Here is a 24,135-nt window from a genome sequence, read left to right as displayed (position 1 = left end):
GTGAAAATTATTTTTCCTTTGCAATTATCTTTTCTACTGTAGGAAAGAAAAACAAGTAAATTTATATGAAGAAATTAGATGAAAGCAACTCCAAAGATGGGCACTGGGGTATCATAACAACGCTGCAATGAATAATTGTGTAATTGATGAGTATAGGATGACTAGGGGAAAACTAAGAAAGAAAACCCTGTGTATGCTCTTCAAAGTAAATTAGCTCAAAACCACACACCAGGTTGCTGTTCCTAGGCCAAGGAGTACTCACACATGCACAGCAGAGCCCTCCAGTGACATGTACCTCACTGTACTCTCTGTGAAACTAAACAATTTTATGTACAGACTTTATTTCTTCAAATACTGTCCCTGTTGGAATATTCAAACAGCTCGTTTCTGCCTCACTGCACACATGAAAATTCCATTGCATAAGAGAAACAGAGAACAGAGTTAAAGAAAGGGCATCTGTGGCTTCTGTTCTCTACTGTTTTCCAGTAAAGTTCTCTTTTGAATTGGCAGAAGAAATTTAGTTACTGCTTGTTTTTTGCCTAACCCAGTTCTAACCCTAGATAAAGCAGCACAACCCTCAAGCCTGCACACATTCCATTGCAAAATGGTCGATCATTCTACCTAGCAATATATTATATTTGTAATTTTTAAAATTTGAAGGCTATTGTGACAGTACTTTGATACTACTGATATGTAGTGAATAACAATACTCCTGTAACATTGAAATCCTTTAGAACCCATCAAACATTCAAAAAGCCAAAGGACGTTAATTGTGTAGGCATTGCTTTAAGCTTAAAAACCTTTTTATGCAAGAAATTAAGTCTTCATCGAGAAAATAACTGTTGAAATCTTAATACCTCTCAATGACAGCCACATTTGAAGAGTAATTTTATAGCATAATGATCCTTGTTGCATAATTTGGACAGACTTTTGTTCTCATTTTAATTTCCCATACGCTGCTTGCTTTACCATCTCTCCTTCCCACACCGAGTAAAAGGGAGAGATGAAAAGTCAGAAGAGGAAAAACATCAAGTTTGGGCCTGGAGTTAAACTTCTAAAGGATTCAGCACAGCTCCTACTTCAGACATGCCATGGTGTATCTAACTAAAGCACTGGGTGCTTCATAGCAGACTTGGGCAGCTGCATTCCACCTGAGATCCCACTGCAGACAAAAATCCAAAAGAGCACCTTTAAACCCCCACTCACCTTCCACCCAGGACTAGAATATCTAAACTTCCTGTTACTTGATTTTTATGTTCTTAAGGCATCTAAAATATGAATCTAGCCAGATGATATCCCAGAAGAAAAGGCATTTTTCTCTCTATTTTACCTCATATGGAAGGTTGTCTGAAATCAGAAATGAAACTAGAAAGACTAGAAACCAGTTCCTTATCCTAAACCTTGCTCCAGAAATTATCTGACAAGTTTTCTCAAAGTAATCTATAGGACTGGGTAGAGTATAAAATGAAGTTTCATATTCTTGCTTTATTATCAGCTGGAGGAGAGGTTTAAATTAATCTCTTATACAATTTCATAACAGCTACAAACTTTTCCATCAAATGCAATTCCACATTTTTTGTGCCAAAAATAACCAAATACACATAATTCTCCCATTTGAAAAAATGTCTAACAATTGTTACCCTTAGTACATAAATTGCTGGATTGTGATATAAAACACAGCCACACTAGAAAATATAAGTTATTTCTTTAAACTCTATGACAATCTGTGAAAATTTATGTGTTGCCATTAATAATAAATAAACAAGGCAACATATCCTTCTGGAAAACTTGTGACAAATTTGTAACACAAGACATGTTTAGTGTCTCATCTAACTTTTGCCTCGAGGTCTGCCCAAGTCAATGCCTTTGTACTTGTACAGGATTTCAGAAGGTGACTGTGCTCTATATATAGTTTTTGAAGCACTTCTGATCTCAAGTATTCTATAAATGTGGAGCAATATAAGAATAATTTTACTTTCCTTTCCACATGCAGAATAACACTAGTCTGAAGCTTTTATTTCCTCCAAAGGACGTTTTATTAACCACCAAACTCTAGAACCATAGGTCTTCAGAATGAATGTCTTGTCTCAGTAATGCATCCTCAGCATGATTGCTCCAATGGATCAAAACCATATCTCTTCAGAGAAGAAACCTCTGCTGGGTTTGCATGGCAAGGTTTGGGCAGCAGGAGGGCTACAATGAAGGTTTCTGCGAGAAGCTAATAGAAACTTCCCCCAGGTCTGACACAACCAATGCCAATCACCTCCAAGATGGAACTGCCTCTGCTGAGCCCATCAGCGACAGCTGTAGTGCCTCTGGGATAACATATTTAATATGGGTGAAAAACCTGCTGCAGAGCAGTAGCTGGAGCCAGCATTGAGAATACAAAAAGGAAACAGCTCCACAGACACATGGTCAGTGAAGAAGCAGGGGAGGCAGTGCTCCAGGCACTGGGAAATCTCCTGGTAGTTCAGGTGAAGACCACGGTGAGGCAAGCTGTCCATCTGCTGCTGCAGCCCATCCTCCAGCGGATGAAGAACCCCATACCAGAGCTGGTGGAAGGCTGAAGGAGGTGGAAGTCTGCTCTGAAGCAAGCTCCTGGCAGGATCTGTGGATGGAAGGAAAAGCCCAAGCTGGAGCAGGTTTGCTGGCATGTCTTGTGACCCTGAGAAGAAACATATGCTGTATACTGCTGGACTTTGAGAGCTGTTCCAAAATCTCATTGGAAAAACTTATTTGACCACAGCACTAGTGAATGTAGAAAACAAATTCCATTAATACTTTCCACAAAATCCAAAAAGTTTTAGAACATTTCAGGCATAATTCTGATGATTCATAGCATGGAATATTCAAACCTGAATAATTTAGCTTTCATAATGTGTCCCCAAAAAGTGTGTATATGGAGCAAGTTCAGATGTAGAATTAACAATTTATACAATCAATACTAAAGTTTTAAGAATGTCATATCTGGTTTTCTGCTATTGTGTCTTGAAAAACATGAAATAAGAGGAGGGTAAATAGAGACAAATTCATAAGCCAAATAAAACATGGGTTAAATAGAAATATTGTATCCTCAAACCATGTTTCACAGGATATTCTCTCTAACCTTATTTTCTTACTTCAAATAGACTTTAAATACTTTTTCTTACAATTTTCTTCATCTGGAAATAGTCGCCATCAAGTTAGTCACAGAAATAAGAGATACAGTTAATCTTAAATATTGATGGTATTCAGGTGTCCAGATTGTTTTACTTCTGACATAATTCAGAATTGTTGCAAGTAGGGACATCATTGCATAAGACTGGTCACCTCTCAGCACTTTCAGTCTTGGGCAAAATTCTTTACTGAAAACAAGGTAAAGCAGCAGGGCAAGTGGGAGATGGAAAAATTAACATAACTAACATAAGTGCAGGCTGAACTACATGGAAAGATGACAACTGGGAATTGGAGTGAATAATTCCTCATGAAGAGAGAAAGCCAGGAGGAGGCAAGAACGAGTAAGGATGTTCAGGATGAACTGTACTAACAGTCAAACTCTGAGGACATCAATGCACCTCCCTTGTGCAGCTACTTCTGAGAGTTTCTCCTGAATGGTATGGCCTGGCTTTCTCCTCACATGGTCTTTACTTTTGATAATCTGCCCTTATGGTCTTTCTTCCCTCAGCTTGTCTGTTGAAGAAGTAAGACAAAGGAAGTCCTTGTACTGCTAGAATGTTGGATATTTACACTTCCTCCCTCTGAGTTCTGAGTTTGTTCAGGGAGGGGTACTTTGGAGTAAGGTCTGTTTTTCATACTCCTCATGTTACCCTGCTCTTTGGAGTAGCTTGGTTTTGCTTCCTCTGGCTGATTTTCTGGTAGATTTGACCACTAACTGTTCTGAGTGGTTACTGAAATGAGATTATTAGTATGCATTTGACTTCTTTTCAAAGCTGTCATTGCTGTAGTAGCTTCCAAAATTCACAAAATACCATGCTAAATGTAGGTGCTGATGTTCTGGTCTTTTTCTTCCAAAATGTAAACATATACCTATATATGAATAATGAAAAAGGTGTCTGTGTGTGGACACAAACATTTATGTGTAACAAGCAATTTAATTTTATTATTTTTCCTAACTCGATTTCAAATGGGTGTAAAAGATTTGAGATGGGATGCTACAACTGGTTGCAAAACTATAATTCTTATTTGCAAAATAATTGTTCCTGCTGCACTCTCTACCTGCAAATAAAACAGAAACATGCTAAAATCGTCACCTAAAGAATATTAAAATATTTGACAAATGATGTTGACAACATTTGGATAATAGTGTCACTTGAAATATTACCCACACCACATTTTTTAAGTAAAAAAAAAATGCTGGACATACTATCATAATGTATTTCATCTGAAGTGAATACCAAACAGAAAATACTCAGTATGGAAAGTTCTGATATATTTATCCAGTCATAGCTCCCTCTTGTGTAATTCATCATTACTACAAAAAAACTACGTTGGAAGGAAGATTGTTTGTTTAAATTAAATTTTATGGTAGCTATTTACTGGATTCCTTTATTTTTCTCATTATTTAGAGAAATTTAGTGATATTTTAGGGTTAAATTTTGTATTTTCATGCCATTTCAAAGCCAGGACATTTTGATGCCAGGACAGATAATAATACAGTAAAGCTACACTAAAAACACATTTAGAGGAATATTCCTTTTGTACAAAGACATAATTTAGACATCCATAATCAAAATTAGGGGGGTTTACTTAAGAAAATTTGTATCTAATCTGCTTTTTATTACTGTTGCTATGTCTTTCTTCTATATAATTTGTTAGAGGGGTTTTTTCCGTTTACACTTTTCTGACATTTGGGGAAATTCTAGTTATTCTCTTTTTATTCTCCAGCTTTGTTTCCCTAAGTGTTCAGAGCACTGTAACGAGCTTGTTGTCATTCTGTGTCTAAGCTTTGCAGTAATCTTAATGTTTCTCTCAGTAAAGCAAGACTTGCTCTAGAACTAATAACAGAATACTTACAATGGAAAAGCTGGAAAGCTTATTTATGATACAGTGCTTTTTTCTGACTACACAGAAAGACTGCATTTGGTTAACTGGAGTGTTGTTGGCATGTGAAGAGTTACTTCGGAGTAGGAAAAAAAAAAACCCCAAAACCAAACAAAACTCGAAAAAACAAAACCAAACAAAAAAACACCAAGGAAAAAAGGAAGCAGTGCTTCCTATAATGACAGAGTACAAAGCCCAAAATGCCTTTGCTGCAGGAGGTGTCTGAGCTCACTGTACGGAACGGGCAAGGGAACCCAAATTTAGAGTACAAGCCAAACCCGGAGCAAATGGTTCAAGCGCCACTGAGATTGCGGAGTGTGGCTTTGCCAGCAGAAAATTATGGAAATAATGGATCAGCTGGGGCACAGAGCCCTGGTAACGCAGGGGAAAGCAGCGCCAATGACGGAAACAGACGGGAAAAAAAACCTCGACACTTTTTCTACGCCCATCCCCGACGTTCCCTGGCCATCAGGTTCGGTGGAGAGTTCAGTTTACCCACAAAACCGCGGTGGGCGGCTGTTTTAGTTTGAAATTTATTTTCGGAGAGAGACATTTGTTTCTAAGTGACCACTAAGCTGAACCATCCCCAAACTCGGCACCGCTGGCCCGACACTTGTGGGGGCGAGGGGCGGGCAAGTGCTGGGGATGAGGGCATATGGGATGTACGGATGGAGGGATGAAGGGGGATGGAGCGATGAGGAGGATGCAGGGATGGAGGGATGGATGGATGGATGGATGGATGGATGGATGGATGGATGGATGGATGAGGATGGAGGGATGGATGGGGCATGGAGGGATGAAGGGGGGATGGATGGGGGATGGATGGGTGGATGGATGAAGCCGCTCCCAACTGCTCCACCCTCCCGGCCCTTAGGCAGCCAGCGCGACCGCCCGCGGGGGCCTTGGCGGGGTAGGCGCAGAGGCGGCGCAGGCGGCAGGCGCGGCGGGCAGCCCCGCGCGGCCGTTGGGCGGCGGGGGCCTGATTTCGAACGGCAAACGGCCCAATGAGCGGCGCGGGCGGGGCCGCGCGCTGTTTGAGCCGGGCGGTGAGCGATGGCGCCCGGCGGGCTCTGAGGGGCGGCGGGGCCGGGCGGAGAGGGTGGGGGGATAGGGATGGCGGAGCAGAGGCGGAGGCTGGTGCGGCTGGCGGTGCTGGAGGAGCTCCGGGCTTCCTACGGGATCAAGGTGAAGAGCGGGAGCTGTCTGGCGGCGGCCAAGGCGCCGGGAGCAGCGGCGGAGGTGAGCGGGGCGGGGGGGCTCGCGGCGCTCCGCTTCCCGGGCCTGGCAGAGCCCGGGGGGCTCACACGGCCCCAGGGCTGCTCCTGCCGCCGGGAGCGCTGGTTCCAGCAGCAGTGCCGTTCCCCTAACAGGGCATCGCTTCCTGTAACGGGGAATAGAGCTTTGTTCCCCTTTCCTGCAGCAAGCGCGCCAGGGGGCCGTGCTATACCCGTGTTGTGATTCGGGCAGGTAATGGCTCGGTGGCGCTGGAAGCCCCCGGCGGTTTGGGACTCGCTTGTTGCCGGGCAGGCCAGATGGCCAAGGAGGTGTGTTCCTCTTTTGTGCGTGGGCTTGCTGGCCCCTGAAACACGCACGCTCCCCTCTGATCCCTGCAAGAGCTTTTTATGCTTCACTGTGATTGATGTCACTCGCCGCGGAATTCATATCTTAATAATTGTATTTTTTCTTGGAATATAGCTGCGGTGTTGTTTCTAAAAGCCGTATGTATTTTATTTGACTTCTTAGATTTTTGGGGTTTTTGAAGGGCTTTATTTGCATGGTTTCTTAATATAAAGCATGACTAAGTATTTTGGCACAGACAGCTCTTGCCTTGATTTGCCAGTGTTCCAGGAATGAAATCTCTCCCGTTACCTTCCTGTTTTGAAGTTGATGAATAAAAAAAGTGTTTTCTGTCTCAAGACTCTTAATTAAAACTGAAGTATTACAGTGGATGCCAGCACTTAGGTCCATTTCAGAGCACTCATCTTCTGGTAGAGTCTCTAATTTATAAAGTGTGAACCACGGTCAAGTCCTAAACAAGATCTGTGTGCAGCTGGTATGGCAGAGAGCTGAACATCCTCAGACTGAGCTTTCTGTAGGGCTGAGAAGACATTACACAGTAATCCTTGGTCAATATAAATTAAGGAAGTTGGGAAGATCTGCTGGAGTTGAGCTATTTGGAAAGGAACAAAGCAAGATTAAACTTAGAATTAGTTTTCTTCCCCTTGTCAATATCAAACATGTGGTTCCAGACTTTTTCATTTGACGAAAAGATAATAAAAACTGTGAACAACATATAAAAGATGTCTACATTGCTGTCTGTAGTACTTAAATTGTATGCAAAGAAGAAAATGTGTACTTAACTACTCAGCAAGGGAGGAAAAGCTAGAGAATAACATCTGTTTTGCCAAGGGATGTCCTATTTCTGCTATGAGGGAACAAACATAGTTTTAATAGCTTTATTATTTATTAATAAGGAATTAAATCACAACTTCTGATACTTCAAACAAAACCTAGTGAAGTGAGCATGTCAGTTAGGAATTTTAAATGTTGAATTCCAAACCACTAGAATCTTCTTGTTTGTAATCTTATACATACAGAAAAAAACATTCTCACTTTCAGATAATTTTCTTTTTGTAGTTTTAGTAGCAACCTGGAACACAATGACAGATGTGTTGCTTCTCTTTCCTGACTGTGTTATGTTTGTGTTCTGTAGGACAGATTAGATTGGGTCTAATGGGTTAGTTACTGATTAACTGTTTTCCTAACATGGACAGCACGTTGAAATTCAGCTATGAATGACTAAGAGTTTGCATTCAGCTCTAAGAACAAGTTGGGTGTGATCCCAGACCTCTTCTGGTTGGGAGAGGGACTGGCTTGCATGTTCTGTAAACGTGAATATAAAAAAAATAAAGTAGAAGTTGTAGGATGTAGAAGTTATTGATGCTGTAGGTGAACATCAGTAGTAATGACTGATGAGATTTACTTTTTTCTAATTTGTAGCATACTCTAATGTCTTGCTATGAGGCAGTAGAGATCAGTTTTTAAAGAAGAAATACTAAATACGAGGTTCAGAATAGTTGCCTAGATAGTTCTGTTGAGATTAATCCTTCCCAAAAAAAGCAATTTTGAGTGTCTGAGATGAAGAAAAATTTATTTAAAAAGTTATTTCAGTTGTCTTGATTTTTTAAGAAAAATAGGATATAGTCAATTTGAAAAACTAAGGTGAGATTCCAAAACAATCTGGTTAATATCCTTACTGATTTGTGAGTTCTATAAGAAAACCAGTTTCTTATAAAATAAGAAGTGTAAGACATACAGCAGAAAAGCTTTCCGCTGTTTCACAATCATCTAGATTGCATTACTTGTTTTAGATCTCTGGAGAGTGATTTTCCAGACAATAGCTCTTATCTGTCTTATCTGAAAGACTTTGGTTTTGTTTTTTTTTCTTAACTACCCTTATGTCTACTTGTGGAATGTGTGCTTCTTTGTAATATGTAGTTGATAATTATATCAACTTTTGAATGACATGATTTGAATTTTGTTTTTCAGGGTAAAGTCTTTGGAATATCTTTTCATGCGTTGCCACAATCACTTGTGCCAGAATATGGTTATATTCCAAGGTAAATTACAATGTGTTTTTAGCTTCTATGTTTACTTTGCTCTCTTTATGAACCCTTGTCAGAAGAAGAAATGTAATTGTTTCAGGCCTGCTAGAGCTTTTGGGGTGTGTAAAAGTAGTTCCAGATGGAAAAGGAGGGATGCAGAAGTTAGATGGAGAATTCAAGGTTCCTATTCAGTTGTATTTCTTTATACTCTTGTCATTGGGGGAAATTATTCTATATATCAAGTTTTACAAAAAATGGTGAAACAGTTTTTGTGGGAAAACCCCAAGCTTTATTCTGACCATCAGACCTATATTACCATTCTTTCCTCAGCTTTCTCATTGATACATGTGCATATTTGGAAGAACATGTTCATACTGAGGGGCTCTTCAGAAAGTCTGGATCTCTTGTTCGCTTAAAAGCTTTAAAGGTATTCTCTAAAGTAGCTCTTTTTTTTTCTTAATAAGCTGTGTTTCACTTGAGCATATTTTAATTTTTGGACTTTTTTCAGTCATATTCAAGTTTTAATACTGGAAGTACATTGGTAACATTTGCCTGCTCTGGCAATGATAGGAGATCTAATCTAGAAGCTGACAGGCTTTTTTCTTTTAAATATTTTGCCTTCCATGTGATGAAAATAGTTTGGGTCTGAACAAACTTACTAGCTATTGTGCACACTGGATGCTATGAGGATATTTGTTTAACAATGTTCTCCTGGTGGAGGGAAGATGGTAAACCTCTTAATTAACACACATGGTCGGACTATGCCTGTGTCTCGTTGTAGATAATGTAGTTGGGTTAAACATGACAAGGCTGAAACTAGCAGTGGGGAAGACATGACTGTTGTGACATGGGCTAGAGCATTACTGCCTAAATGTTGAAATCTGACAATATGTTGACGACTTTAAATTGTGTTTCTTATGAAAAATTTCAGAGTAAACTGGATCAAGGTGAAAACTGCCTCTCAGCTGCACTGCCATGTGATGTTGCAGGGCTTCTCAAACAGTTCTTTAGAGAGCTGCCAGAACCCATCCTCCCACCTCACCTGCAGGAAGGCCTATTCAAAGCTCAGCAGCTTGGAAATGAGAAGAAAACTGCAACCATTTTGCTGTCCTGTTTGATGGCTGACAGAACAATTGCAGCTTTAAGATACTTTTTCAACTTTCTGAGAACTGTGTCCTTGAGGTCAGTGTAAAGGGTGTGCTTGTAAATAGCACTGAATTCCCTTAACCATCTCTCTGCTGAGGCAAGTGCTGTAACTTTGTGAGTGGTTTGCCATTTTACACTTTCATATCTGCAGATATTCTTTAAATTCAGTCATAATTTTTTATTTCATCATCCCTATTTTTTATTTCAACATCCAGTGTTTTCTCTATGAAAACTTAATTAACTGGAGACTTGAATTTGTTCAAGCTTTGTTCAGCAGAATTACCATGATTTAATACCTTGCATTCCCTAAAACTGAGGGGGATCTATAACTTCTTGGTTTCAGTAACATAGTTGTGCAATTATCTGGCCTGGAGTGCATACATCTATACATTAATCTTGTTATGTAACCACTCCAGTGAATGAGTTTTTATGTTTTTAACTGCATTTGTCTTATTTGGTCTTTTCTTTCTCCATGCTTATATTCTGATAATTTAAATTAAAAAAGCCTTTTCTTGTTAAGATCCAGTGAAAACAGAATGGATAGCAGTAATCTGGCAGTGATTTTTGCTCCCAACCTCTTGCACTCGAATGAAAATGAAAAGATGTCTGCTAGTACAGAAAAAAAAATTCGTTTGCAAGCTGCTGTCGTGGAAACACTTATCGACCATGCGGCAGAAATTGGTAAGATGATAAATGCTTATCAACGTGTCTCCATGTGTTGCAGATTTTCTTTTCAACTTTTAAGAATAATTAAAAAAACAAAATACTTCTCAACTATTCCAGGACAAGTACCAGAATTTATCTTGGAAAAGATTCCTTCAATGTTAGGTGTTGATGTCTTTCAATCTACTCCCTCACTGTGGGGCCATGAAGACAGTGAAAATGAATCTCCCAGTGAATGTAAGAGGAGGAGGCATCGAAGTGTTGGGGGTAAGTATGTTTTGTGAAACTTTCAAAACCAAAAGCAGAACTGAGACTTCAGGTAATCTGATCCTAAGCACTTGCTTCTTCCACAAGCAGAACAGATGTCTTCAAAATTGGTTGGGTTTGGTTTGCAAAATCTGTATAAGATTCAATAATAACATTATTGTATATTTACTCAGAGTTTTCGTGTCTGTTGTCTACTAAAGAAGCTATTGTGGATTTGTGTAGCCAGATTATTATTCTCACTTTTTGTTGAGTCAACTCCAGATCCTGTTTCAGAAGGCTAAAGGGTTTGTTTGTTTGTTGTTGTTGCTAATTTTGAAATGGTGCTTTATTATATACTTTGAAAAGTCAGGTCATGAGAAAGCAGGGATGCAAATGGCAAGTGGGTTTTGAATTAGAGTAGCTAATTTGTGTTTTGAATTATAAATCTGAATTGGATATTATTGGGTACTGTGTGCTCTGGTAGTATGGATCTGGAATTTTGGGTGAGGTTTTTTCAGTTTTCAACAGGGCTGAGTTGGGTTTTTTTGCCAGATATGGACAAAAAAATGGTGCATTCTCAGTTCTGCACTCTCTTAGAGGAAATACTATGGAACATGTATGCTTGACTTCATTCAAATCCACTGCAAAGGGATCTTTTATGTATTGCTATAAAAACAGGTATTTATTTAGCTCATGTACCTGGAGTATTAAACCTGACAGTAATTGAAATTAAGGCTGTATGATTGTATGTTTAGCCATGGGATGGTTTTTTGTGTATTGTACTTCTCTGCTCTGTTTGTTTGTTGGGTTTTTTGTTTGGTTTTTTAAAATAATTTTTATTTTAAGGAAGATAATTTTCCAGCTGTTGTGAAAGCAATAAAAACTATATTGGTGGGAAGATCTGGGTTATGATTTTCTGTACATAAAATAACCATTTAAACTGATTTGCTGTTGCTTTTTTTTTTTCTTGTCCTTAAAAAAAAAATTCAAGTTGAGTTAAACTTGAGTTGAAAACAAACAGAGCAAGACAAGCTTCCCATTTAAATTTGATTGCTTGGTATGTCTTGCATTTCAGATATTGTTAGTGGAGCATTGAATAAATTTAAATCTAACAGAACACCTTCCACTACTCCTCAACAAGACAGAAGTGGTAGGTATTGATGTATTTGTACTGAGTAAAGCCCATGCAGTATCTTCTGGATTTGTTAACTATATTCAACAATTGTTTTTTTTAACTAAAGAATTAGAACTTAGTTGAAGGAAAGTGATTAAATATAAATTGTTTAAAATGGAATATAGATACATATTTGAGGATACTGCATTTACTGTAATTCTTGAAGCAGCTACAATCACTGCAGTAGAGGGCTGTGTGATTTAGCTCTGTGGGGATTACCCAACCAAACTTGTGCTTTTTAGCTAATGAACCACTAAGGCTTCAGTGCAGTAGTGCAGCATTTTATCATCTCTGCAATAAATCTGTGAGGGCTAAAATTCTTTCATGCTTTAATACCATCTCTAAAACTTAAGGAAGATGACTGTACATTTACTTTCTCCTAATACCAATATTGTTTTATTGATATGTGGGTTTGGATTTTCCTTTCTGGTACTCTAAACTTGCAAAAAACCCAACAAAATAAAAAATCAAACCCTAAGCTATACTGATTGCTTTGCCTGTTCAAAATGCATGCTCTTCGGCTAAGCTTTTGCAACAAGTTTTTTTCAGAGTTAAAAAAAAAACCCAAAACAACTGTTTACTTTAAACTCTCCAACTTTTAAGCTAGTGCTGCAAATTTGATTTTCTTAATTTCAGTCCTTTCATCAGTGACTCCGGTGGTTCTTACTCCAAGTACCAAGCGGAAACTTCCAACTGATTGCTCTCAGGACTTGTCCAGCAAGAAGAGACGGTCTTTTAAGCATAATTTTGCCTTTGAGTTTTTACCAAGTAGCATATTTAATAGCAGCTCCACACCAGCATCAGGTACAGTGCCATCACTTTTTCCTTGAAGTGGTTGTTGGTGGCTTTTAAGAGTGGAACTGTTTGTTCTTGTTCAACAGTCATTGGTGCTCGTTGCTGAAGTGTTCCTTGCACTACTTCCCCACCTTGGTAAATTGTGTCTGTTTGTGTTCTTTGGTGACTCGTGCTACATGGACTGAGCAAAAGCCAAATTCTCTTTCTGGTTTTTTGTTCTATGGATCTCTCTTACTTGCAATCCTGATGTCCTTTTACCTTTTTTGCTCCCTATGTATCACTCAGGTTATACTCCTGTTTCTTGGTGCACAAATCCATGAAGACTGCCTATGCTTCTAGGCTTTTGAAAGTTGTAGCCTTCTGTCTCATAAATATTTAAATAGCTGATCTTAGCTCTATGTGAAATGTAACTGTTGCTTTTATAAAGCTTCTTTCTTGTGTCCTATCACATCTTGTTTTTCCTCTAGGTGCTACATTTCAAAACTCTACAGAAAAATTTACTTTTGTTTGACAATACTTTAGTACCACTTTATTCTGCTAGAGTGCTTCCAGCCATCAGGCTATTCTGAAAATCCTGGGGATTTTTTATTTGGTTCTTTTATATGTTGCCAACTGAAGTTAGAGTGGAAGAATATTTCTGGATTGGCTGTTTTGCTTGATTACCCTCCCTCTTCAAATGAGTGCTATAAAACTTAGTGCTTTTTTTTATTAAATCATTTCATGTTCTCCATGAAATTCTTGTTTCTATAGATAAGTAAACCAAAGCAATGACATTTTATAAAGATAGCAGTGATGCATGTGTTTCATAAAACGTCCAGTAGTAAAAGAAGTAACTCTTTTTCATTGTTGCTTTAGCTGTTCTGGCTAGGTATGTAAAAAAGCACACTGCAAATAATAATGAGACTATGTCTAATTTTTCTTCTTGAGCTCTTAAATTTGAGTGACTGATCTGATAATAATGTGGAAACTTATTTGAGGTAGTGATATCAGTGGCATGTAATTAATTGCATTTCAGCCACTTTTGTGGATGCTACAAGCAACAGCTTTGTTTAATTCTGAAGTGGAAGTCAAAGTAATTTCAAGCCAGCACTCTACAAAATAAGCAAAAAATTTGTGCCTTTTGGAAACCTGTTTTTTATTGTGTTGACTTTTAAGTTTTTATCTGAAAAAATATGACTATTTTAAGTTCATATAAATATAATTTTTTCCCTGTAGTTCAGTTTGAAGCAAGTCCTTGCGTGTGTCTTGAGTCATCACAAACCTCACTATCTCCTTCAACCATGGGTGAAAATCATCTGACTAGTACAGGAAATAGAAGAAGTAAAAGACTTGCAAGCAAAAAACTATACAGGTAATTAACTCTCAAAACCTAAGGATAAATTGGAAAGATGTGTCCTTGAATAATGACCTCAATCTGTCTCTAAAATTATTTGTTTTGATAAATTTTTATAGTAATCTTAAAACCACCAGGTCTTCTGATGTTGCAAAATTGAGCTCAAAACAAAATAAGATTTAGTATAGTAGCTTTCTCTGCCTATTAAAAAAAGGTGGGCAAGAAGGCAATAAAATAAGTAAAACTGGAGGAAGTAATTGTAAATAAATGTCAGTATGTTTTCATTGCCCTCCTAAAGAGTTTGTCCCTTCTTCCATTGTTCTGCCAGGGTTGAATCAGGAAAAACTGGTTGTTTTTCTCCAAAGATAAGCCGAAAAGAAATGGTTCGTAGGTCTTTACGCTTGAGATTTGGTTTGGGGAAAAGCAACAGAGAAATGGTAAGTACCCAGTCCTTTGGTTAGACTGCAGATTTTAATCCAAAGTTTGGGACACTGCTTTTCAGGAGCAGGAAGGATGTATTTTGTAATGGAGGGATCCCAGTGTTAATTGAACCTGCTTGCTGTCAAGTACAAGGAGCTTGAGGTTTATTTGCATAGCAGTAACTGATCAGCTTGTACTGTGTTTGGCTGGCATGGGGCAAGATGCTGAGGGAGGGAGCAGCTGATCTGAATTGACCAAGGAGCAATTCCATGTCATGTAATGTTAAGCTCACCAGTAAAACTGGGATGGGGATAATTTATGGAAAGTAGCCACTGCTCAGAGGCTTGCTGGGAATCGGCCTGATTTTTATAAGTGGTGGCCTTCACATCATGTGTGGGCTTGGGTTTTTTTGTCTGTGGGGTGTGTGTGTCCCTTTTCCTTTTCATCTTTCCAGTTCTCTCCCTCATCCTGCTGGGGAATGGGGAAAGTGAGCATGTGGCTGGATGGGAGCTTGCCTGCTTGTTGGGATCAACCCACCATGCTTGTGATCAGTGGGTCTCAGTTACTGAGTGGAGTGTGTGCCCTGGCAGAGCCTGTGCACAGAGTCACTCTGTTCACACTGTGATCAAGTCTACCTGACTGCAGGGAGGCTGTTCCCTGCCTAGGTCTGCAGAGAATCAAGGCAAGAGGAAGTATGGCCAAGAAAAGGCTGCTGTTGCTGATTTTGCATAGTGGTTTCCTGACACTTCCTCTGTCAATGAGATTCCAAATTACAAGTTTATATAAAAGCAATTAACACTTTTTATTTGTTCAAGAATACTGTATCAGGATGTGCAGCTGGCAATAGATCAGAAAATATTGGAAGGCGTCTTGCAAGTCAACAAGGTTTGGAAAGCAGAACTGATTGTGCAAAAAGAGATGTACTCTTCAGCCCATATGTCAATGAAAAATTCCCTAAGAAAGGTAATTGCCTACCCAAATGTATTACATGGGGAAAACTTTTCTTTTACTTTGCAAAAGCAACTTTATGGATAAAAGTGTGAAAGCAATTGGATTAAAAGTATGCTTATAGTTAAGTCAAAAATCACTTGCATGTTAATGGCTTCTCGGGAGAAAAAATTGGTTTAGAACAATTGTTCCAAAACACTTGTTGTGTTTCTAGTGTAATTAAGTAGTTCTCTTAGTTAAATGAGAGGAAATGCATGATTTCATTTATTATAACATTTTTTACGTTTCTGAAATTTAAGAGTATAATTGTATCTTTAAATTCAGTGCTACTTTGATAACTATTTTTAGTAAGAATTTTGTCTATAGTTATTAAAATCACAATAAATTATTCTTAAACACTGTGGTATTTATTTTAAGGTTCAAGGAATGTAAGCAAGTCAGAAGAAAACTTACAAACTCCAAAATGTCACAATAAGGTAGTTCACCGAATGTCGTGGACTAGTCCTGCTGTTACAGATTCTCAGGTGATCAGCAAGAATGAGAAAATTCTGCCTGGACACTCTGAAATGGGAGTCAGCTCTTCAGAACCTGTTTTGATATTTGGAAAGCCACCAGTTATTCCAGATGAATTCAAATCTGCAAATGTAAGCAAGCAAGACAACAACTTGGAACTTGTGCTTTGTGAAGACGAAAGTAATTCAACTACAGAAACATTACTGAAGGTTAAGCAAGCCTTCTCTGCATCTGGGAGTATTCTCCACAATTTGATAGGTGATAAAAAACCATCCCTCTCAGTTGTAGCAAGTGAAGTATTAAATGAAACTCCGTTTCCCTCAGGGCTCAGTTCAGCAAAAGAAGTGTTAGTGGAAGAAGTTTCTGAAAATCCAGCAAATGTAAAATCCAGAGAGCTGTTGCACCAGTTTAATCAATCTTCTGCTGCTGATAAACAGCAATCAAAAACAGAAGAAATTGGCGTTTTGGAGAAAAGAAACTTCAAAACTTCTATTGAGATTGAACTTCAGGTCCCAAAACCAGATACAAAAAGACTGAAAGAACTTCCTGTGCCTCAAGTACTAGCCAAGGAAGATAAGTTTACTGTTGAGAACAGTTCAACAAAAGATGACTTACACAGATCAGATTTCTCTGGAAGAAAAGAGGAAATAGAACTAATACACTCACAAACAGCTGAAAACTCTATGGTAAAGTGCTGTAATTTGGAAGAGGGTACTGCTAAACCTTCTTTGGCAGGACAGCTGCCTACTTCACAGTCGCCCAAATCACAAAATGAAATGGGCAACCAATACTTGAAAGCTGAAAATTTGGATAAAGTTTCAACTAAAACATCAACTGTTTCTGACCACATACAGTGGTTCAATCAGCTTTCATTAAATGATCCAAATTCTACAAGCAAAACTAAAACACCTCTGAAGTTTCAACGTACTCCAGTTAGACAGTCTGTAAGAAGAATGAATTCCCTCTTGGAGGCTAGCAGACCATCTGTGAGCTCTCAGATGGTTAGGTCAAGTGGTGTTGGTTCACCACTTGTTAAATCTTTGAGCTATGATTCTGCCCTATTCCCCTGCACAGAAAATCCCTCCAAGAATTCCATGTTTTTACCACACAGGAGTGAAAGCACATGTGACCAAGTTTCTGTAGCTCATAAGCAGCTAGACTTAATATCCAAATCATGTTACAGGCCATTAAATCCATCAGACAAGCCTGATGTTTCTGTCAGAACTGTTGGAATCCATGAACAAAAAGCAACGGTTCATCCACCAAAGTCTATTCTAGAAGATCTAACTAATCATGAAATGGTTAAATCCAGTTTGAGAGTTAATGCAAATATAAATATTCCAGGTGCTGCCCCAGAAAAATCTATGATCACAAGAAGTGCTTCAGGAAAAGAAAGAGTTCGTTACAGAGGCTCTCCAAAGAATCCAATATCTGAAGTAAAACTGCTACCAGCTGCAAAGCCAGTAGACTTATAAGATCAAATGTGATGGCTAAATGGGTTCTTTGTAACTTGGTTAATTTTTGGAAAAATCTAAATTTGTATTTTTTTCTAGCTCTTTTTATTTGTAATTTTTCATTTGTTTTAAGTGAATGAGTTGTGAAGATGTACAAATAGCAATTTGTTTCACGTTGAGGTTTTCTTCATTTACTGAAACTTCTTTAAATGTTAGTCAGCTCAAGTAAATGAATTTGACTTATAAAACAAAAATAATCTGTTAATCTGTAAATAATCTAACACAAATGTTTGTGCTAGATCTCATGTTTTGATTATCTTGGCTTCTAAAAACATGCTGCATCTCCCAAAACTGTTCTTGCAGTATTTAGACTAAGTATCAAGTTCAAAAACAATTTCTTAAATATTTAAAACTAATTTAACAGATATGAAAGAAAGTGTTTTGATGCTGGGTATTAGTAGTTAAATTTACTTTTTAGTTTCAAGTGTAGTGTAGCACCCTGATACTACTAAGTTGGACCTCATATGAGCTCTATTTCTTTTGAGACAATGTTTTTTTATTTTTGTTGGAGTAAATTGGGAATGCTTGCTTGTTGAGTAGGTAAATGTCAAAATATAATCCATGTGTGCACACACACTGGAGAATTATTAGAACACAGGAAAAACAAATGTGCAGTTTATTCAAGAATTGAAAAGTCTTAAAACTTCATCCAGTGTTGTGTTCTGCAGTAGGTACCGAGTATTTTCAGTTATGAGTAATGAAATTTTTTATCTTAACATGAGAGGGGAGCTTTAATTTATTTTTAGAGCTGTAGAATTATGTTAACTAAGTGGTGCAGAAGCTGGGTTTAGATGCTGTAAGTGTTGCAAGAGACGAATGTAAGAAGCCATAGCGTGTTAAAGGTTGATTTGCACAAGCAGATGTTTACATCTTTTGGAATGAAAACTGTTTGTCTGTCATCAGTTGTAAAATTATTTAAGAGTAAACACTTGAAACCATTCATTAGCTTTTTATATGTGTGAATTGCTTATTGGCAAAATGTTAGAGCTGAAGCACTGGATATGTTTGGTTTTAATAAAACCATTGTTTTTTCCCTTTTCTGAGTTTGTTCTTCTATAATGACTTGGAAAGTTAGATTATGCTGTTATACTGTAGACACCAAAATTAGTAAGTCTGAAAATACTGAAGCCAGAAGTAAATCTGTCCTGGCTGTCTTTTCTGTTCATCTTAGCTATGTGTTGGTAATTCTCACAACTAGCAAAAGGCATGATGCAGCATAGTTTATCAGCAGTAGTCTTCTGAACTTCTTAAAAGGATATGTTAACCAAAAGAATAGGTCTTTTCTGTTCCCTTTCTCCTTCCCCATGTATCCACCAACTTGCAAGTTGAATTGGTTCAGCTCCTTGTTCTGTGGAAGCCTCACTCTTGCTACATTACTGTAAAGTCTAATACCAGGGAGCCAGCCATGAGGAGATCTTTAGCTTGCTTGGTGTGGTGATTAAGAATGGGAAGCTTTGGTTTCATCAAGTAAAGGAGTATCTCAGTTCACCACCATCCAAAGAGGAAGCTGCTTCTCTTGGCAGCATGCTCCTACCCTCTGTCTTTAGCTGGTGCTGGCAGATCCCTCAATAGGCTGAGCTGGTTAAAGCACTGTCTTTTGGATCATCTGACTGAGGTAAGGGAGGATCAGCAAAAAAACTTGCAGCTGTCATGGCTGATGCAAGGAGGTAGGAGCTGGAAACAGGACAGAAGTTATTGTCAAAAAGAAAATGAGGTGTGGCTCCTTTAATAGTGAGGTACACACTGCTTTTTTTGTTTAGAAAACTCAGAGTCGAGATTGTCAAAGCTGCATTAGCATTCAAAATATTTGGTACATATTAACAATGTGCCCTGTGTGGAGCTATACGCTACTTTTGATCATCCCTGCAACCTAGTCTTGAAACACCTAAATTTAGCTTCTTAGAGGGAATTTGGTAGGGCCCTGACAATGAAACCTGTAATTAAGTTTAGGTTCTGTTTTCAGAGGTTCTGCAGAACAGTTTGGACATACATCCCTTTATATAAAGTTGTTTTGTAGAAACACTAGATGCCAAGTTCCTACTGCTTAATCCTGCAAGTTACAGTTTGCATCATGTACCAGAGACCAGCAGAAAGAGTGATCTACATATGCAAGTGTAGTTCTTGCGACTCTTGTGGTTTATGGGGTATAATCTCAGTTTTTCTGTAGATAGCTGTGCTAAACTGGGATGTGATGCATTCCCGTCAGTAGCAGTGAAGGTGTGATTCATATAAAAGCCTTTAGAAGCTACTGTTCTGAGAGTGCTGTGTTAGATGAGAGATGTCGTTTAGCAAGATACTTCTGTGGTTATCTTCTTGATAACCTCAGCTCTGGGTGCTTTGCTTAATCTGGAGTCATTTACTTCCAAGTCCTTGATTAGGCAACACTATCATCCAGTAAATAAACCATTGATCGCGTTATTCTAGAGACAAATCGCAGCAGGAAGATGGCTGCTTTCCCAGGAACATGCAGTATCTTATTTCTGTCACCGTTAATGCACCAAACCCCTTCAGTGTCAGTGTGACTGAGTTAGGAAGGCAGGTTTTCCGCAGCCCCGAGCTGTCTCCGCGGGCAGGGGCGCACGGAGGCTGCGCGGCCGCGGGGGGTGAGCGGCGCAGGGGCCGCGGCGGGATCTGCTGGGAAAAGCAGGCTTTTCCCATCCCAGCGGAGGCCGCTGAGCGGGAGGGGTGCGGTGGGTGGGAATATTCCCGGCGTTGGGGATTTCAGCCATTTTTGCCTCCCCGCCGTTCCCAGGTGCCTTGCGCCGGAGGCTGGAGCATCTTGGAGCGTGTGGCGTGAGGAAGCGGCGGCTGTGCCTGTGCTGAGGAGCACAGGGCATCTCCAGCGGGTTTGTTTGTCCGGGGGACCGCAAGGGATGCGTTCTGATTAGTCTTGAGTGAGGGGGAAAGGAGCTTTAGGAGACAAGCATCCCGATTAAAGTCAGCCTGTCAGAGGACAGTAAGTGGCGTTCGCTTGTTGTGGTTTTGTTGTTTTTGTTGTTGGCTTTGGCGGGTTTTTTCCTGATTAAACTGCACTCTGCAGCCATTTAGTGCAAGGGATTCAAGGAAACAAATGAAACCCATTTGTTTCAGGTAGGAAAGACGGTGCATATGAAGTCGGAAGCCTTTTGTGTTAAGATGCAAACAAAATATATCCAGGTTGTTCAGCATTCTCTTATTACTGATTTTTCGGGCAATGGAAGAATAGAGCCTGGAAAACACAGTTCCTGGATGGAGAGCTCTTGATGTTTAGACCAGAGCTTTATAAATAGCATAACAAACATGGAGGGGGTGGAGGGCTGGATGGTGTAGGGGATGACGTATTCTCTTCAAATGAAAAAGTGGATTCATTTTGTTTGCAGTGATTAACGTTATCAGAAAAAGCAAGTCTGCAAATTGATTTCTGCAGTTTGCTGCTCAATATTTCTTATAGAAGAGAAGAATATATCCACTCTGTTCCCTCCCTGGCTCCCAATTTCCAGCTGGCTAGACTTCCAGCTGCCCCTAGAACCTATGGTAGTAAAGTCCAATAGTAGGATCAGATGTTATTTTTACCACATGTATAGGACTTCTTCCCCCCCACTATAATTTATAACCAAATTTCTTTTTTTTTTTTTTTTTTTTTTTGACAGGATAAGAGTGGCTGCCACTATGATAACTACTTTGCTTTGCAACATGATATTTCTGCTGGCATTTGGATTGGCTTCAGCTTTTAGCCACAGCCCTAGGACACCTGACAGGGTTACTGAAGCAGATATCCAGAGGCTCCTCCATGGGGTAATGGAGCAATTGGGCATTGCCAGACCCCGGGTAGAATATCCAGCACACCAGGCTACAAATCTTGTTGGTCCACAGAGCATTGAAGGTAGTTAATTTCTGGTTTGAGTTATGATTAATTTATTAGTATGCTTTGGTAATAATTAAAAAAATAGATACATAAAGAATATTTTGAGCTTAAAGTCATAGATTTCCTCACCATGTTGTTGCTTGATTTTTGGTTTAAAATCACCATCCATCTTCCACCTTCCATAATGCAATGTTTTTGGCAGAAGCTCTTCTTTTGGCATGACAGGAAGAGGTTGAAGGCATGAAACTCCAAATATTATTGTTTATGTGAGTACATCAAAACAGGGCAGAACCCTTCAACCTTCCTCTCAGAATTAAATCAGTCTGACACAGTGCAGTGAGACTCCACAGTTCTTAATTCTATGTTCTCTATTTTATCCTCGTTCTGATTTACAGACTGTCCTAGAAAACAGATAGAATTGCTTTAATGGAGGCTGAGCAGAGGATTAAAGCTGAATAGGCATTTCTACCAGATAACTGCAGACCTAAGTTTATATATTTGCCAAAGAAACTTTGATGAACACATTTCTGCAAACTTAAATAACAGAGACTAAGTTTAAAGAGCATAATTTGGGCTGTACACTTTTCTTCTTTATGAATGTTCATACATAAAGAAACAGGGAGAGATGGTAGAAGTGAGTAATTTTGCTCTCCATTTTCTTCTTTTCTCTAGGCATTTATTTAAAAAGAGAAACCTTAGAAGCTATAAGCAAGTGTGAATTTCTGGCAAATATTTAGTCTCAGCTGTTTGATGTTACTTTCTAATTACAGTGTTACCAAAATCAGACTGTGCATCTCTTTGTATAAGTATCAAAGGTTTTCTGGTGTTTGTGAGACTGAAGTGATGCTAGTTTTCCAGTTATCCGTACAGTCTTCCACAAACAACAGGCTAGGCAAACATATTTTTGTTTCTCCTTTTTAAAAAAAAAAAAATTTAAAAAAAAATTAAAAAAAAAATTTAAAAAAAAATTAAAAATCCATCTGTGCATGTAGCAGAGTAAAAATGAAAGGTGATAAAGCCAGTTGATTAAAAATGGTCTTGTGGGGTGAATGCTATCAGTCAGTTCTGAAAGAGGTAAATCAGACCTGTGTATCAAATGTTGCTTTTTATGGAGTACTCAGTGGTGAGTTTTCACTTACTTTTTCTTTGGTTTCTTGTGGTGATGTGTGTCTATCTATATGTGTCTAAAAGTATCTGATTAGAAACTCCAACCTAAGAAAATGCTGTTTGCAGTTTCAAGGTTAATGTTGTCTTATGTCATTGCACACAATATTTTCTCTTACTGCTTTTTTTAAAAAGTACATATAGTTCAGTGAATTTTCACCATGAAGCTGTTTTTAAATACAGACTGTGAATTATAGGATAGCTAAGCCATCAAAACTTGTATTTAATTCTGAAAAATAAGTCTGTATGTTTTTAAATAAAATCAGTACAAGATTTCACGTTTTGAAGAATTCACTATGGACTTTCCATAACACATGCACACTGTTCTCACTGGCTAATAATTCCATGTGCAAGTGCTTAAAAAATTCTGCATGATAATAGAAAGGAAAACTAAGATGGAGGGAAGGAAAGAGGTTTTAGAATTATTAGAATGTGTCACAGCAGAACAGGGTTTTCATCTTAAATGCCATCATGGCAAAGTGGTGATTCACCAGCTGCTCTTCTGCACTACTCTTCTGTCTTCTTTGGGATTTTCAGCATGAAAATAATGGACAGTGAAGTTTGGTATGAAATGCTTACTATTTATCAGAAATTCTGAGCCATCAGAAGTGTTGACTTCCAACCAGTTTTCAGACTTCAGGTTTCAGTGACAAAGTAAAAATTTTAAAACCAGGTTCATTTCATGCCTGCATTCTCATCATTAAGTCCCTGACTGCTCTGGGGTGCATTTATTTTTCATTTTGACTGGATACTGCATCTCAGCATAAAATCAACCCTCTATCAATAAGACTTTAATATATTTAATATGTTCCTACAGAAAATTGTTTCTTAACAACAGGTTTTTATCAGAAATAGCCCCAGCAGCACAGACCTGCAGCAGTGGTGATAGCTGTCATTGCTGTCAGCTTCAGCTGAGCCACAGTTCCAGAGCTACCACTGACTTTCAAAAGAAATCTTTTCAAGATTTCACCCATTGTATGTGTACACTTGCAGGCAACATACTGTCAGGAAAAACTTATTTTTGCAGCTTTAGAATTTGGAAAAAAGTTTAAGCTGTCGTAATATAAACAAGCTTACTCTAGCAACTGGATTATAATGAAATATTTGCAAATTTGAAAGATTATTATAATAACATTTTCCATGTTATTATGATTTCCATGATTAAGGCCTTAATAATTTAATATGCAACACAAATATTATTTTGCTGGTAGTTCACAAGCAGATTTCCTGATCCTGCTCATTTTCCATCTCAGCTTTCTAATTTTTTTCTGGTGTTAATTATTCTGTTTTGGCTTTAAAATGCTAGAAAACCAGAGGTTGGATGTGTTGCAAGGATCTATACATGATCATTCCCATCCTTACCTTAACACCCACCCTATCCTTTCCCCCCAGAAAAAATTTAGGGCTGACTTGGCTGTAGAAAGTGCAGCCACAATCATATTCTATACCAAAGAAAACTAAAACCAGGACAATTTTCAGAAAATACATTTAGTAGCACATGCTATCTTTCAAGTGACCAGATAATTTTCTTATTGATGGATAAAAAAAAAAATTACAGCTTCTTAATTGAAAGAAATTTCTGCTTGTGTTGAAATCTACAAACACATATATGTTTGGTTTTTGGTTTTTTTTTTGGTAATCTTCTCCGTAGCTTTGCACTTTTCTATTTACTGTTACTTCACGTCAGGCTGCTAAAATAGGAGTAATGTCTAGAAAATGCCCTGTATCTA

The 24,135-nt window shown here is 38.5% G+C and overlaps 1 protein-coding gene across 4 annotated transcripts in view; it reads left to right on the top strand.

Moving 5' to 3' along the window:
• Positions 1-6,059: 6,059 nt before the first annotated feature.
• Positions 6,060-24,135, top strand: part of LOC130253666 (neuroendocrine protein 7B2) — a 40,560-nt gene continuing 22,484 nt past the window's right edge. Inside the window, exons 1-12 of one of the 4 annotated variants that reach the window (XM_056492417.1) lie at positions 6,060-6,279; positions 8,590-8,660; positions 8,976-9,072; positions 9,577-9,827; positions 10,312-10,472; positions 10,575-10,721; positions 11,776-11,850; positions 12,511-12,678; positions 13,885-14,020; positions 14,331-14,439; positions 15,238-15,385; positions 15,788-18,437. In XM_056492417.1, coding sequence (XP_056348392.1) covers positions 6,154-6,279; positions 8,590-8,660; positions 8,976-9,072; positions 9,577-9,827; positions 10,312-10,472; positions 10,575-10,721; positions 11,776-11,850; positions 12,511-12,678; positions 13,885-14,020; positions 14,331-14,439; positions 15,238-15,385; positions 15,788-17,358 — 3,060 coding nt within the window. In that variant the 5' untranslated portion in view covers positions 6,060-6,153 and the 3' untranslated portion in view covers positions 17,359-18,437. Of the gene's footprint in view, positions 6,280-8,589; positions 8,661-8,975; positions 9,073-9,576; positions 9,828-10,311; positions 10,473-10,574; positions 10,722-11,775; positions 11,851-12,510; positions 12,679-13,884; positions 14,021-14,330; positions 14,440-15,237; positions 15,386-15,787; positions 20,354-21,026; positions 21,260-24,135 lie in introns of those variants that run through there. The other 3 variants (XM_056492418.1, XM_056492419.1, XM_056492420.1) reach the window with 3 other exon arrangements.

The sequence above is a fragment of the Oenanthe melanoleuca genome, chromosome 5, assembly GCF_029582105.1.
Source record: "Oenanthe melanoleuca isolate GR-GAL-2019-014 chromosome 5, OMel1.0, whole genome shotgun sequence".
In the NCBI taxonomy this organism is placed as follows: domain Eukaryota; kingdom Metazoa; phylum Chordata; class Aves; order Passeriformes; family Muscicapidae; genus Oenanthe; species Oenanthe melanoleuca.
The sequence above is the reverse complement of the archived record's forward strand: the minus strand, read 5'-3'. Positions and strand labels throughout refer to the sequence as shown.